We start from the raw sequence: 15,666 nt of genomic DNA on the forward strand, positions 1-15,666 counted from the left end.
CTCCCCTCCCCCCCCGCCGCACCCACCCCGGAGCCGCCATGTCCACGTCCCGCCTCCTCCACGCCCCCCCCCCGCTACCGGGGGGGGGAGGGAAAAGGAGGCCCCGCCCCGAGGATGACTGGCAGGCGGCGCTCCCCAATGGCCGGCGCTCTCCGCAGGCCGCTCCCGCCCGCCGAGGCCGCTTCCCAGCGGGGCCCGGGCCCGCGTGTGCGTGTGTGTGTGTGTGTGCGCGTGTGCCCGCGCGTGTGCCCGCGCCCCGGCGGAGCGGAGGCAGCGGAGCGAGGGCCGCGCCGCGCGCGGAGGGATCCTCCCGCCCCTCTCCCCCACCCCACCCCCTCCTCCCCGAGTGCGGGCGCCGGCGCCATTTTGTCGAGCTGCCTAACTCGGGCGCCGCCATGTTGGTGAGAAGAAATCACCGCCACGGCCGCTATCCAAATCCCCGTGTTCCTCCACGCCAGCCGCTCGCCCCCAAGCCTCGGCCAGCAGCGGCGGATAGAGACTAACGCGGCAGCGCCAGCAGCGCCCGGCAGCGAGGGGGGCCACTGCCCCGTGTTCGCAGTTAGAGCCCCATCTTTCTGCTGTGATTGTTAATAGACTGGAAAAGTCTCTGTGTCTCTGTGTGGCTCACTAAGTAACCGTGAGTTTTTACCACTTCATCATCTCTCACCACCGAGTCCCCGCGGCGGCCGAGAGCAGGTGGCGATCACCGAGCCCAAGTGTGTGTGTCTCTCTCTCTGTCAGGCAGCAGCAGCAGCAGGGCGTGTGCGCGCGAGGGGCTCTGGTCGTGGCCACAGGGCAGCGTCCTCCTCGCCACCTCCTGCTGCTCATCCCTCCACCACCACCTCCACCATCACCACCTCCTCCACCACCTCCTCCACCAGCCTCATGGCCTTTGAGAGCCTTTTCTCCAACCCCCCCAACCCCGTTCTTGACAAAAACATGACAGACTCTGAACATGCAGGGGACGAAAGGTCGAGTAACCCTAATTCTTCTCTCTCTCTCTTTCTCTCTCTCTCTCTTTCTGTCCGATAATAATAATGTGTCTGTGGTTCAATAATAATAGTCCTCATCCTCATGTGCCTAGTACCGGAATGTTTGCTGCGTTTTCTTCAGCCTGTGTTGGGTGGGGGGTGGGGAACGGGGTGAGGGCTGGGGGGGGGGGGAGTAGCTGGTAAACAAACAAAAAAAAGCACACCTTCATCTCGGGTGTGTAAAAGTGAGTTGGGTTTTGGATCGGTGTGGGGAGGGGAGTTGGGGAACGGTCGCAGTTACATTTTGCATGATTTAAACATTTTTTTTTTGGTTCCATCAATTCCATGACAAGCACTCCTTCCCCTCCCTTTCCTTCCCCTCGAAACCTTCCACGAGAATTCCACCTTATTGCAAGCTTCGTTTGGTGGTGCTAGAGAAAGCTTTGTTTCAGGTTTTTTCTTTTTTTCTTTTTTTTTTCCTCCCTACCTCTCAACTAAGGTTTCGTGTTCTATATTTAACCTGATGGTTTTCTCATCGGATTTGCAGCCTTCTGATTTCACGAGATCATTTTTATGCAGATTAGGGTCTGACTGACGTTTTGCTTTGCCACCCCCACCCCCCTCCCGTCCCAACATGCACACCCCAGTCATCATTTCCCTGGTTAGATGACAAGCACTTTTGTGTGTCTCCCTCTTCTGAGCACTCTTTTTTCTTACATGAAGCGGTTGCAGCTCCCTCCTCTGTTAGCTGTGGCCAAGACCTAAAGCTTTTTAAAAAAAAAAAAGAAAGAAAAAAAGAAACCTCGAAGTTAAATGAGGAAATGCTCAGTTTTAGATATTTGAAACCATTTAATATTAATGGCTTTTACATATTTTCTGTGACATCAGGGTGCCCCAAAATGTACACTAAAGTTTTGCTTTTAGGAAGGGCTAAATCATCACCACGCCAAAAAAAAAAAAAATTCCAAACATTGTTTTCTATTAAAACCTTGTTGAGACTAGCAAGCCTACATAGTTAGCATAACCAGGGAACCCTGTAAGAAGGCCCAAAACTTTTCTTCCAAAATCTCAAAGTTAGCCTGTTCATGGAGTATGACTCTTATCTTGGCCTCTGATTTTTATCAATTTTTGTAAAGTTTTTCCTTCAAAGTAAGTATATCTTTTCATTTTTTAAGGCTGCAGACTTAAGATGTAATAAAATCTTAATATTTAGACAAAATATCAGCACAGTTTTGTCACTTCTGAAATATTTAAATATTAAAGGGACATTAGAGCAAAATTTTGTATGTAATTGTGATTTTAGAACATTCATTTTGAAATCCAGAATAAGAAAATTGTTCTGCACTAAATAGAAAGTACCCACATTTATTTAACTAATGGCACCCGACCTTCAGTTTCTAGCCATCCCAGAATGCTTCTGACACATTTGTAAATTGCCAAAATTTCATATTTAGTAGAAATATGGCTGTTATAACTAGTTACAATCATAACCAAAGCAGAAATAAACTAGTTTGCACTTCAAAGTTTGTATTTAAAGATTTTGTTACATTGAAAAAGGACTGAGTTGTGTCAAATTTTTTTCCATCTAACAAATGTTAGATCCTCACAGATCCCTAAAAGTCAATTCAATAAAATGAAAGGAGTAGCCTTCCCCTCCCCCCAAAAGGAAAACACTTCCAAGCAAAGGATAAAATCATGTATACATGAATATTTTTCATATCCTTTTGCTGGAGGTGAGAGGAATTTTCTTTTGATTAAAGATCTGTTGTCTATTGCAAAAACAAGTATGTGGCTTTAAAAATAAATCAAATGTGTTTAGATAGTAAACTCTCATAACAATCCCAAAGGAAATTTAGAATTAAATTCCTATATTTATAAGCTAATTCTAGAAATATTTTAAAATCAAAATAGAGTAGTTAACTAGTTTCTAAAGAAAAGTTCTCCACACTGGACATTTTTCTTGTTTAGACAGATTGTTTCATTCTTTAGTCAAAAGCAATTTAGTACTTAAGTAAAATTATATTACCAAACAATGTATACTCCAGACTTAAAGATTTCTAGAGTATATTGAGATATTCTAATAGTTTCTTGATGAAGACTCTTACTATATTTGGACATCAAAATATTTTTGCCATGGAAAACCAAAATCCATGATAAGGGAGAATGGCAAATTGGGAAATTAAAGTTCAAAACCAAAAATTAATTTTGAAAATTTGATATTTAATTGTCTCTGTCCCCAGCAGCATCAGTAATACAAAGGTTTTATTCTATAATTAATACATCATGTTTTTGTGTCCTTTAGAGCTAAGAAAACAAGATATTGTCTACCACTCTAGAAAATGATTAGCTGGTTATTAGTGTGAGATGGCAGCTTTATTCCAAACAATTTTAATATTATATGTTTATGTTAATTTTATATTTGCAAATATGTAATTATATATTTAATTTGTATTAAATTTTAATTTAGTTTTAGCTTATTGTATAGATTTGTAATAGAAAAATTCCTGCCCTAGGCTATAACCTGGAGACTGGCTTATTTTTAGTCAGTGAACTTCATCTCTTACCCCCCCCCCACCTTGTATTAGTCTTAACTTTTCTGGAACTCAACTGTTTCATTTGCAAATAAATTATAGGTTGAACCAGATGACCTTTAAGGCCCCACTTAGTCTGGCATTCTCTTTTTATACCATATTTATTTAAAATCAAGGGTCAGTGTAATTAATAATCTATAGTCCGTGGGAGTTGCTTGAGGTTTAGAGAGGTCAAATGACTTGCCAGTAATCATATAACTAATAAAATAATTGATGGGACTTGAATCCAGGTCTTCTTAATTCGAAGGCCCACATTGTATTTATTATCTCGAAATGGAAATGGAAGATTTATATGAATTATGGTACTTGGAATTCAGCAAAGAAATTCTGGATTACTTTTCCAAATCCTCTTTAAAAAAATCTTTAGCTGTCAAATGCCAATGATATAAAAAAAATTGACAGTACTATAATGTAAGTCCAAGAAAAGAATAAATTCTCTTTACAAATTTTTTAAAGTTGGGGGCAGTTAGGTGGTGGTGAAGGATAGATAGAGCATTGTCCCTTGATTCAGGAGCACCTGCACTGAATTTCAGCCACAGAGTCTTGCCATTTACTAGCTATGGGACCCTGGGCAAATCACTTAACCAAATTGCCTTTAAAAAACTTTTTTTTTTTTAAAAAAAAGCAGATGTCTAAAATATGCTGAATTTTCTAAAAATTCATTTTTGTGATTACTATAATAACATTCATTAATCAATGCAAATAAAAAAACTTTTGAAGTACAAAAGTTTACATATCTAGCTTGAAATCTTTTAAGTTGGAAGAATTATCTTTAAAGACAGTAATTTTTTTCAGATGGAATTAAGCCCAAGGACTTTAGTTTTGAAAGTGTTTTATATTTAAAATGCTTCCTATTTTTATTTTGATATTTTTTTTGTATTTATATTACATTCATTTCCAAATATACTCCCTTAAAACAAAGATTTTTAAAAGAGGAAAAATAAAGTCATTCTGGAAAACTAACCAACACATTGTATATTTCTGACAGGGTTAATACATCTGACAGCCTTAGTCCCTCACCTTTTTTATGAAAGGTTAGAGGTTTGTTTTCTGTCTCTCTTGAGCCAAACTTGGTCATTATTTTTGCACAGATTTCAGTTTCATTTTCCCCCACTGATATTTCCATAATATACAAATGTGATAAGTATAGCTTGTATATTTGTGAAATGTAATGAATTTGAAGATGATCTGAAGCCTAGAAGAAGAGCTAATAGTGGTTCTTAGAATCCTAAAAGGATCTTAACAAGCTGTGACATTTGGGCTAAATCTAATAAGATGAAATTTGCTAAAGATTGAAATGAAGTCTTAGATCTCAAAATTTGACTTCCCAAAGTACAAGATGAGTTAGATAGCAATTCATCTGAAAAAACTGAGAGTTTTAGTGGAATGCCAGCTCAATATGAGTCAACAGTATGGTTTAGTAGCTAAAAATAGCTTGGGCTCTGAAGACAGGCAGAACAGTAATGATCAGTCAAGCATTTATTAGGCACTTTCTGTGTACCAGAACACTTAAGCAAAGAGCTGGAAAATGAAGCAATCTCAGACTTGAAGAGAAACTTATATTTCATCAGAAAAGACAACCAAAGAAATATAAAAATAGTTTGGGAGGGCACTAATTAGAAAAGTCTTGTTGTGGAGAATGATACTGGAGCTTTATCTGGAAGTAAGAAAAAGATTACATGAGGTAGAATTAGGTAAAAACTTAATGAATTTCCTGGCATGGAAAAAGAATACCATAAAGTGTAGAACAAAGAAAAGACCAGTTTGACTGGACGCCTGAAGTGAGTGAATCCAAGTAAGAATCCAATCAGACTGAAAAGATAGCTTTGGGGCCATTGTTGTAAAGGCTTGAAAAGCCAGAGGAGTTTATGGTTTTACCTAGAGAAAAAGTGAGACACTGAAATTTATTGAGTGTAATAGAGACATAGATAGGTTTTTGACTTGTGTATAGAGAATGAACTTGAGTCAGGGGAGATTAGAGTCCAGGTAATTAATTAGATAACTTCCTAATAGCTCACTACTGCAATAGTGCAAGCAACCACACAATGAGAGTCTGTACTTAGGTGATGGCTGATTGAGAATGGGAGTCAGCTGCAAGAGATGTGTGGCAGTAGAAACAGCAAGATGATGCAACTGGTTTTATATATGTGGTGCAGAAAAGGGGAGTCAATAATATTGAATAGATTGAAATAATTAGGCACATTTGTCAGAAATAGGGACATTGGAAAGAGAGGAGGCAGGTTTTAGAGAAAGAATATTGAGTTTTCTTTTGGATATGTTGAATTTGAGATGGCTTACTGTCATCTGTACTCTGTCCTGGAGTAATATGTTTAGTTCTGTGCTCAACAGTTTTGGAAGGGCATAGATCAGCTGGAGAATGTCCAGAAAAGAGTGCCAAGAATAGAAAAGGACCCAGATGATTGACTGTAGGAAGTGTGTGTGGGGGGGTAAAATGTAAAAGGTGTATGTAATATCTGTCTTCAAGTATTTGGAAGATTTTCATGGCAGAGTAAAATTTGCAGAGACAAATTTTGACTTGACTTCAGTAAAAAGCTTCCTTTTTTTTAAAAAAAAAGGTTTTGCAAGGCAATGGGGTTAAAGTGGCTTGCCAAAGGTCACATGGCTAGGTAATTATTAAGTGTCTGAGGCCGGATTTGAACTCAGGTACTCCTGACTCCAAGGCCAGTGTTCTATCCACTGCGCCACCTCAGGAAAAGCTTCTTAAGATAAAACCTAATAGATCATGTGTCAAATAGGTTGTAATGGAGGACTACTTTCTAGTTTTGGATTGGGCAAAATGGCTGCTAAGGTCTCTTTCATCTCTGAAACTCTCTGATTATGTGATGATTCAGTGAATTAGCTAAATTTAAGATTTTTTTAGAATTTTTGAAGGACCCCATAAATTTCTGTATTTGTAAGAAGTTAAAAGATATAGTAGAGAGGGCTTTCAGTATGGAGATGGCGGAAATTTCTAGGAGTCTTATTCAACTTCTCCCATCACTAATTCTTAAAATGGGGGGGGTGATTTGAGGTTCACCTGTCAGTGGAATTTAAACAGGACATATTTCATCTTTATCCTTTTCTTTCTTTCTTTCTTCCATTTAAGCTTATGTCAGCTGATAATAGCTTAATGAAAGCAATTGACAGGGAGGTGTTCTTTACTAGTGGTTATATGTGACATCAGAAATAGGCTTGTTGGTTCAAATGAATTCCCAAATGGTGGAATTTAGAGAAAGATGTTTTCAGCCTTTGCCTCTTCTGGCAATAGTCATCTGACCAATAGTCATCAAGGGAGAGGAATATGTAGGATGGTCATTGTTTTGTAGCGTTCATTCATTCATTTTTCATTCACTCAATAAACAGAAGTTTCATACAAGGGCAAAGCCTGACCGCCCCCCCCCAAAGTGAATTCAAACACAAACTTCAGTAAAATTTTTATCTGTACTAACCTTATAATAATAGCATTTGATAGTGATTTAAAATACATTAGTTGACTAAACACTTTATATAGATTTATCATTTGAGCTTTATAACCCTGTGAATAAAGTGGGGCTCAATATGATTCCCTTTTATAAATGAAAAAGTTCCTTCTATATGATGTCAAATGAAAATTTATTACCATTATAAGTTGGAATTTTATTTCTAAAATTTTAAATTACTAAGTAGCATGTAATTCTCTCCTGGGTTTAGCCTTCTGTATTTTTGAAATAACATCATAATACCTCTTTTCTCAAGCTAATTTAACCATGGAATTTTTGTCTAATAACAAAAATAACTAAAAATGCTAATATGAAAGCCTGAAATAACTCTGAGGTTCAGTTATATCCTAAAAATTTAGACCATAGTAGAAGTTGACTATTTTTTGTACCAAAATAGCAACTCTCCTCCACAGTCAGAGTGAACTCAGCTCTCTGTTGTACATTTACTTAGATTTCTGTACTAATCTAGCCCTCAAATATGTTTTCCCCCTATTAATTCCAAGTTTAGCCTTTTGTAATCTACAAAATTTCAGTTGTGAGAAAAAGAAGCTTTCTAGTTACTATATATAAGTTCCAGCTAGCTTAATAAGAGAGTGATCATTAAATAAACAGGCATAAAAAACACACCCACACTTCTTTTAGTTCTTTCTGAGCAGTGGCCATAGATTTGAAATTTTACAGCTGGCTGACCAAAAAATGATATTAAAACACTTATGCAAATTATTTGATTTCAAAGAATTGCTTTATAATATCTCCAGTCTTAGAAAGCAAATTGAGAGATATGTTTCTTTACACCACAGGACACATTTGAGAAGTATTCAAAGATTCTCTTAGTTTTTGGCCTTTTGTTTTAATATGTAAGTTGGAAAAGCTAACAAGGTATTTTTACCTGTCATATTAATAAGTGAATCATGGAGAGATCTGTTCTCAAATAGCCTTAAGAACATATGACTTTAACCTTATCAAGTTTCTCTATGCCTGGTACAGAAATGAAACTTGACACAAAAGTTTGGCAATGTATGTAGAAAGTGTTGGTTTTCCCCAACTTCCTGAAAAGTCATCTCTATTTAAGATCTTCTTGTTAGGGTTATTACAAGTAGCTTCTAACTTTGACCACCAACTGGGATTTTTCTGCAGTTAAAGAATGTAAATACCATCTGCTTTGCAGTGTCACCTTTTTAAAATTTATATTATGTTTAACACTTACTGAAATTCTATTGTTTTAATTTCATTTATAGGTAGCCTTTTTTAAAAAAATACTTGACCCACATTACCTCTTGTCTTTAATGAGACAGTTTTTAAATGGATCATCTTACATAAAACCTTTAAACAACTTAACTTAGACCAGTTGGAACATAAAGTATTCTATTATCCTTTAATTAGATTAACTTCACTCTTGGTAAATTACTAGGAGGTCATCTTCAGGTTTAAGCTAAATGAAAGGGAAAAACTTCTTAGCAATGAACTCTGCTTCATTGGAGATTTCAAAGCAGAGGCAATCTATGTGAACACATTAAGGATGTTGTATTGTTCAGTTGAGGACTGACCAAAAGGGTCTCTGAAGTCCCCTTCTTATTCTAAGATTCTGAGACTTTTCTGGGCACACCTTTTGGCAGCATCTCTTGGAAGAATCTTCATATACTTCTGTTTTATGAAGCAGCTAGGTTGTCAAATGGATAGATCCCAGAACCTGGAGTCTATAAGAACTTTGTTCAAATCTGTCCTCAGACACTTAACTAGTATGTAATGGTGGGCAAATCACTTAAACTCTGCCAAAGTTTCTTTATCTGCAAAAATAGGGACAATGATTGCATGTACCTCTCAAGTTGTTATGATGAAAATAAAATGAGAGAGCATGTGTAAACCATTTTTCAAACCTTTTAAGCACTTTGTAAATGCTAGCTATCAACTGTCTTCATTTTCTTCATTTTTTTGTATGTCCAAGCATGAGCTAGAGCCAGCTCAAACCAGCAAGTCAATTATTAAATTTTTAGTTTGAGCATTTATATTTAAGCAATGGAAATCCCTACAAATCAGGGTTTTATTTATTGTCTTGTTGATTGTATATATTTGAGAAAATGTTATTCATGTGGATTAAACTTGAAAATGTTTTTGTAAATAATTCCAAGTCCATTTTTAAAAACATTTATCATCACATTCCTGTATTGATCTATAAATGTGCTTAAGCACAGCAGGAGGGCAGTATAAGGCTCACGGAATCACCACTGGACTGGAGGCCTGGTGACTAAAGAATAATGATAACCAACATTTTTATAAGATTTTAAGATTTGCAAAATACTTTTCGTCATTAACTCGTTTGAGCCTCACACCACTGTGTTTTGAGGCAGTGCAATTCAACAAGAGGCTTATATGTTCACTGGAAACCTTCCTGGAATGGATTTTGCCTTATTAGTCCACACATGAAATACTGTATTAAAAAAGCAATCAAAAATGTAAAGGACCTCGACTTCATATGAGAACTGATTAAAGGAATTGACCAGAAGAAGAGACTCCTCCAGGGGAACACAATAAATATTGGTGCCAAGTGGGCAAAGGGAAGAGAATGAGCCTTTATCAAGTATCGGACACTAACAAAACATTGTTATTTGATTCTCACAACAACCCCATAAAGACCTCATTTTATTATAGTTGAAACTGAGACACAGGTGAAGTGATTTTGCCAGAAAGTGCCTGAGGCTAGATTTGAAGTCAAGTCTTGATTTCAGATCTAACACTCTATCCACTACACCTAAACTTCCTTATTGTGGGAGAGGGAGAGAAGAATGAGCAATATTTGGTGGAAATTTCAATGAGGCAAATTTAGGCTTAAAAAATCAACAAAAAGACCTTAGCAATAACATCTACCTAAAAATGTAATAGGCTACTGCAGCGAGGATGTCAATACAGCTCTGAAAGCAAAGACTGGATACCCACTTTTGGAATATATTGTGAAGAATTTTTGGGGAGGATGGGATTGGGTTCCATAGCCACTAAGGCCCCTTCTAACATTTCAGATATAATAAGGGTGGGGGATGGGGTGGGAGAGAACCTTGAGGATTGAAAAACTTTTAAAGTTAATAGAGACCTTAGAAGATTATCTAATTTAATGGCCCCATTTTACAAATGAAAACTCTTAAGTAGTACCAGAGAGAGGCCCCTTGGAACCTATTGTAATAAGGTTGGATATAGAACTCAGGTCTCTGATCATATGTTCTTTCCCTTACATTGTATTTTACCTATTTTGTGCTCATCAATTCTTATCTCTAGTGCAGTATCATGACAGCTAATTTGTTGTTACAGATTGGAAAATATAAAGACTCAGTGCCCTTTCTGGATTAATAGATGCAAAATGGGATCTTTTCACAATGATCTATTGTTCCATCATTCAGTCAGGTAGTATTTGGGGGGGGCCTCAGCTGAGTGTCTTAAACTTTGTATAGGGTTTTTCTATACCAGCAGTTCAGCTTTGGTCTCATATTCTGACCTTGCAGAATTTTTTCCCCTTTTTCTCTCTGGAGATTTTTAATCTTAAATTTTGTTCTTTTGTTGTTTTTGTAGATTTGTTGTAAGGTATGTCTGTAGAGGACCAAAAGTAAGAAACTTAATATTAAAAAAAGTAAGAGGATTCAAACTTAATACATATCTGATGCATTTAGAAAGAAGTAAAGCAGAGATTTTGCCAACCTCTTCTATAGATCTTAGTTCAAGAACATAAAAAGTGCCAAATTGCTCAATATGTCTATACAAGTTATATTGTCATTCTGTGTCTGAAAGTTGCACAATGAACATTTTTTTTGGATTCCATTGAAGCTGTCAACCAAACCAGAAACGACCTCTCACCTACAGATGGCCAGAGCCAAAACAGAACAGTCTAAAGACCCAAGAGTTAGGACATAAACAGAAGTTTATTTTCAGAATAAGGAAAACCGCACCTGCAAGTGGAACCCAAATCCCTCCCCCTCCCCCAGGATGATTTAACAGGGCTGATGCTGGGGCCACTTCACACACGTGAAAGGGCTTGGCCCACTCATAGTTGGCATTACTAGGACAATAGAGGTGTGCTTGGATCCTGAGGAAACAGTGATTGTCTCAAGTCCTGAAGGTCATGTTTGTTACTTTGTGGGAGGAGGTGGCGGTACAGAACCACAGTTCTGCTGTACCTGACAGTTGCAAGGAACAGGAATGGTGAACATGTGATGAATGACCCTGGGGAAAAAAAGGGGAACTAAATCCTTAAGTGATCACCTTATGCTGATACATGCAATATACACTTTGCTAGAGCAGGGGGTGAGGATTATTGTTATGCCAAGCTCGGGGCACAACCTACTTGCTGGAACTTAGTTCTGGGAAACAAGGTACATTTAGAATATTTTGACACAATTAAAGAAAGGATTAGGAAAGGGGTTTATAGACTTGTATCAGACTATCAAAAGGGTCTAAGACCCAAAATAGGATAAGAACCCCCCTAGTTTTCCAGAATAAAATTGTTATACTTCATATTTGGAAGACTGCTATGCTTTTCTAGTTGGTTTCATAAAATGGGGTGCTCTCTAGGATCAGCTTTCAAATTGACAGATTCCTGTCATCATTTATTTGCCTATTCCATAACTCTCAGCTAGGAAAAAAGGACTGAATAAAAAAGAAGCTTCTCTTTCAAAAAATTTTGCTTCTGGACTTAGAACCTTTGCCACCTTTCTTTTCTCATATCTATTTTGCCCACCATTCATTTCAAATGAAACTTTTGCTGTAGTGTAATAATACTTGAGAGTAAAAATTACATACAAGTTTAGGTCAGATATAAGTACATCCTTTCTCACATTATTCAATTTTAGCTTAGCAGTCACTAGTTTCACATATTTAACTGTCCCTTCTGGGGACTGTCTTTTTCCATGGGCAGACCTCAATCTAATTGCAAATTTTTGTTCTTGCTTTTCTTTTCTTTCCCACTCCCATACCTATGCTTACTTCTTTGTCTTAGAGTTTCCTTCACATCTTTTCCTGCCTGAGCATTAGGTCTGCCTTCTTTGTTTAGGAGGAAAAATTACCCTGGCAAGCACCTGTTTTGTTGATTTGATTGGTGGTCACTTGTAAATCTATATCCATCCTTTTTTCCCCATTAGTGATACTTATAAGCTTTCTATCTATTTCCCAATTTGAGTTGACCATCTCCATTATCATAACATCCTAGGTTCCATTTCCTGGGTTGCTTTTCCTCTTTGTCTTCCCTTACTCTTGGGGGAGTGAACTATTTATCTCCTTTCTCAAAAAACTTGCCCTGTGTTTTATTTAGCTATTTTCCCTGACCCAGTGTTTTACTAAAAGCAAAACAAAATAAACAAAAAACCAATAGAAACAACAAAAAACCCTTCAAACTTACTCAAATGATGGTGAGAAGTGAAGTTATACTTGACTAGTCTGGAGGTGTCCTTTCTGCCCTACCATGGTAAGCACATCCCTGCTCAGGAATTTAAGTAGTTAAAATATTCACTAGCACAATGTCATTGAATATCAATATCCACTGTTATTTTTATCATTCACTTATACACTTGCCTTCAATTATAAGAAAAATACTTATGACCCCCTATTTATGGTTTATGTCATCCACTTGGACAAGGGTGATACAGCCCCTAATTAAAATAGTTTCTTAGTAACTGTTGTGCATCTGCCAGGAACAGCTCTGTAGCTGCTCTCTTTATACACCAATCTAGTCTTGCATGCACTGATATTTTACAAAGGTCATCTAATCTTAACCTTTCTTTTATAGAGAAAAATTGGAGTGAAATGACTTGATCAAGTCCCCTGATACCTCTTCTTATGTGACTAGATTATAAATTAAAGAGAATAATGAGAGAGAGAGAGAGAGAGAGAGAAGAGAGAAGAGAGAAGAGAGAATAGCCTCTTAGGAAATAAAGTAGTATACAGAAGCCAGAAAGGCTTATACAAAAGTTTCAAAATTAACCAAGTTGTCTTTAAGTCTTAAAGGTTTTCAAGTTGGGGGGGGGGGGCATGTAAAATTTTCTTTCTTTTTTTATTCGTACAAGGGATTACTAAAAACATCTTCTCAGTAGTCCAGTGACACTGGAATCTATAAATTAGGAAATGAAAGTCAATATAGTTAGTGGATTGATTCCTATACTTGGAGTCAGGAGACATGATTTGAGACCTTATTAACCTGATTTAGCAGTCTTGCAATCTGAAGCAAATCACTTAACCTCTTTGAATGTCAGTATGCTCATTGGCAAAAACAAATAATATTATTTGTACCATAAAGCTCACAAATGTGAAAATGTTTGTAAAAGTATATTATAGGGGTGGCTAAGTGATGTAGTGGATAAAGCACTGGCCCTAGAGTCAGGAGTACCTGGCTTCAAATCCAGTCTCAGACACTTAATAATTACGTAGCTGTGTGGCCTTGGGCAAGCCACTTAACTCCATTTGCCTTTCAAAAACCTAAAAAAAAAAGTATATTATAACAGTATAACTAAATATGTCAGTGAATGACAAAAGAAATTTTGATTGTGTAACATAAACCTTGTAATTTCAGGAGTTATATTTCTTTGAAAAGACACTAGAATCTCTTATCTTTGCCTTCAAGTGTGGCCTGAATTGATTGCCATACACCAGAGTTTTAGAAATAACTGTAAAAGAAGTTCAGGCAAATTAGCTGTAAATGATAAAAAAAAAAATCATTATGTTTGCAAAACTATACTATTATTGATTTGGAAGTATCTTAACTGTGGGGAATGAATTATTGCCCTTAATAGCATTTGAAAAGACATGATTTCTTAGAACATAGAAACAAGAAAATAAATTATTTTAAAATTTAAGTTTTTATTAATGTTTTTTATCTTCATTTCACAGTCATTTCAAGACTGACTTTCTCTCCAGATTATACTCTTCCTTTTTGACAAAAAGAAAAGTTAAGGAAAAACATCTGATACAGTGACCACAACCAGAAATATAGTATTCTGTCCAAATTATCCTATTTCTCATTCATGAAAATGAAATTTAAAAGTTATTTCTACTGCATGCATTGTTTTGGTCTATCCCTGCACATAATTATACTTTAAAATTTTTCATTTTTAAGTATGTCTATCAACATTAAACAAGGGCAGTATATGAGTACAGTTCTTTTGAGTGTCAATGTTTATTTTAAAGAACATTTTACATTTTAGGTGTAGATAGACAAATAGATTTGCATCAGGATCCATGAATCACCAGTTAAATGATGAATCCACAATCGATCTAGATACCAGATAAATTCTTTAGAAATATCTGGGTCTCTTTTAAGATAAGAATAACTAATTATATATATACACACACATATATATATATATGCAGATATATAGACAAATAAGTGAAACTAACATCAGATATTACCTTCAGAAATAGCCATAAACAATGGCAAAATCCAGGAACAATGTAACTACTACCTAATAACCCAGATCAATCTGATTCTATGCAAAGCACTTGGGATATAAAGGAAGGCAAAAATATAGTTTTTCTCCTCAATAATTGTACATTCTGATAGTCTTTGCAAAAACATGGAGATGAGAGATACAGTGTTGTATATAAGAAGTTCAGATATGCCAGTGGAGCTATTATGCAGAGCATATTTGCTATTTTTCCAGCCTATTTCTTGAATGACTTAAAGTTCTGTTCTTTTCACCTGGGGGTGAGAAAGCATCGTACCAAGCTTCAGGCTTTTTCTATTTAATCTTTTCAGAGCCAATTCTGGGAATCTGCAAGTCTTCAGTGTTTCCAAGGTAGTATTAGGGAGAGTGGTTACTGCACTCCTGATCTGTGCTCTGATATTTACCCAGGAAGGCTCTCTGCTCTCCTGCAGCTGCAAGCACTAGCACCCCCTTTGAGCCCAAGGTTTATTTAGATAGTAAGTAGCAGAATAAAGAACCTGTATTCCTTGACTAAAAGTTCAATTACAGAAAAGTAAGAGTAAACCTCAAAATTCATTTATAGATGAATTGTTCAGCTCACCTCAGAATGAGAGGGATCAGCAAATCAAGGACTAAAGCAAAGCTTTCTTCCCTCTCTTATTCCTTTAGTTAAAAAACTGATGGTACCCTTGAGAAGAAATTACTATTGCATGTTAGAATTTGTGTTAGGGAAGGAAAGGAAATGTTGGCATAATCTCATATCCATGTTAGATTTTTTTTTTTCAGATTTTTCAAGGCAATGGGGTTAAGTGGCTTGCCCAAGGCCACACAGCTAGGTAATTATTAAGTGTCTGAGGTCGGATTTGAACCCAGGTACTTCTGACTCCAAGGCCGGTGCTCTATTCACTGCACCACCTAGCCACCCCCCTTCACATTAGATTTTAAGAGATCAAAATTCATAGGATTCAGAAAAAAAAAGATAAGATCACATAGACTAAAATTTTATCACAAAAATATCAGCTTTGGAAGATGGGAAGTTTTAATTAATGAAATTCTGGTAATATAAAGAGAAAAAATTTCAATGAGCAAGTAGTGAAGAATTCTTTTTCTAGTATGGGTTGGATTTAGATAGCTGCCCAGGTCTGAAATTATGTAATTCTGTTCTGTAAAAAATAAGTAGTTTTAATAGACCCAATACATAGGTAACCATTTTCAAACAACTCAGATTCTT

General features: G+C 36.7%; 1 protein-coding gene across 1 annotated transcript in view; it reads left to right on the top strand.

The window, feature by feature from the left end:
* The first annotated feature begins 706 nt into the window (after positions 1-706).
* Positions 707-15,666, top strand: part of ZC3H6 (zinc finger CCCH-type containing 6) — a 77,997-nt gene continuing 63,037 nt past the window's right edge. The window contains exon 1 of the mRNA XM_074209286.1: positions 707-971. Coding sequence (XP_074065387.1) covers positions 886-971 — 86 coding nt within the window. The 5' untranslated portion in view covers positions 707-885. The remainder of the gene's footprint in view (positions 972-15,666) is intronic.

Source organism: Macrotis lagotis, chromosome 1, assembly GCF_037893015.1.
Source record: "Macrotis lagotis isolate mMagLag1 chromosome 1, bilby.v1.9.chrom.fasta, whole genome shotgun sequence".
NCBI classification, from domain to species: Eukaryota; Metazoa; Chordata; class Mammalia; order Peramelemorphia; family Peramelidae; genus Macrotis; species Macrotis lagotis.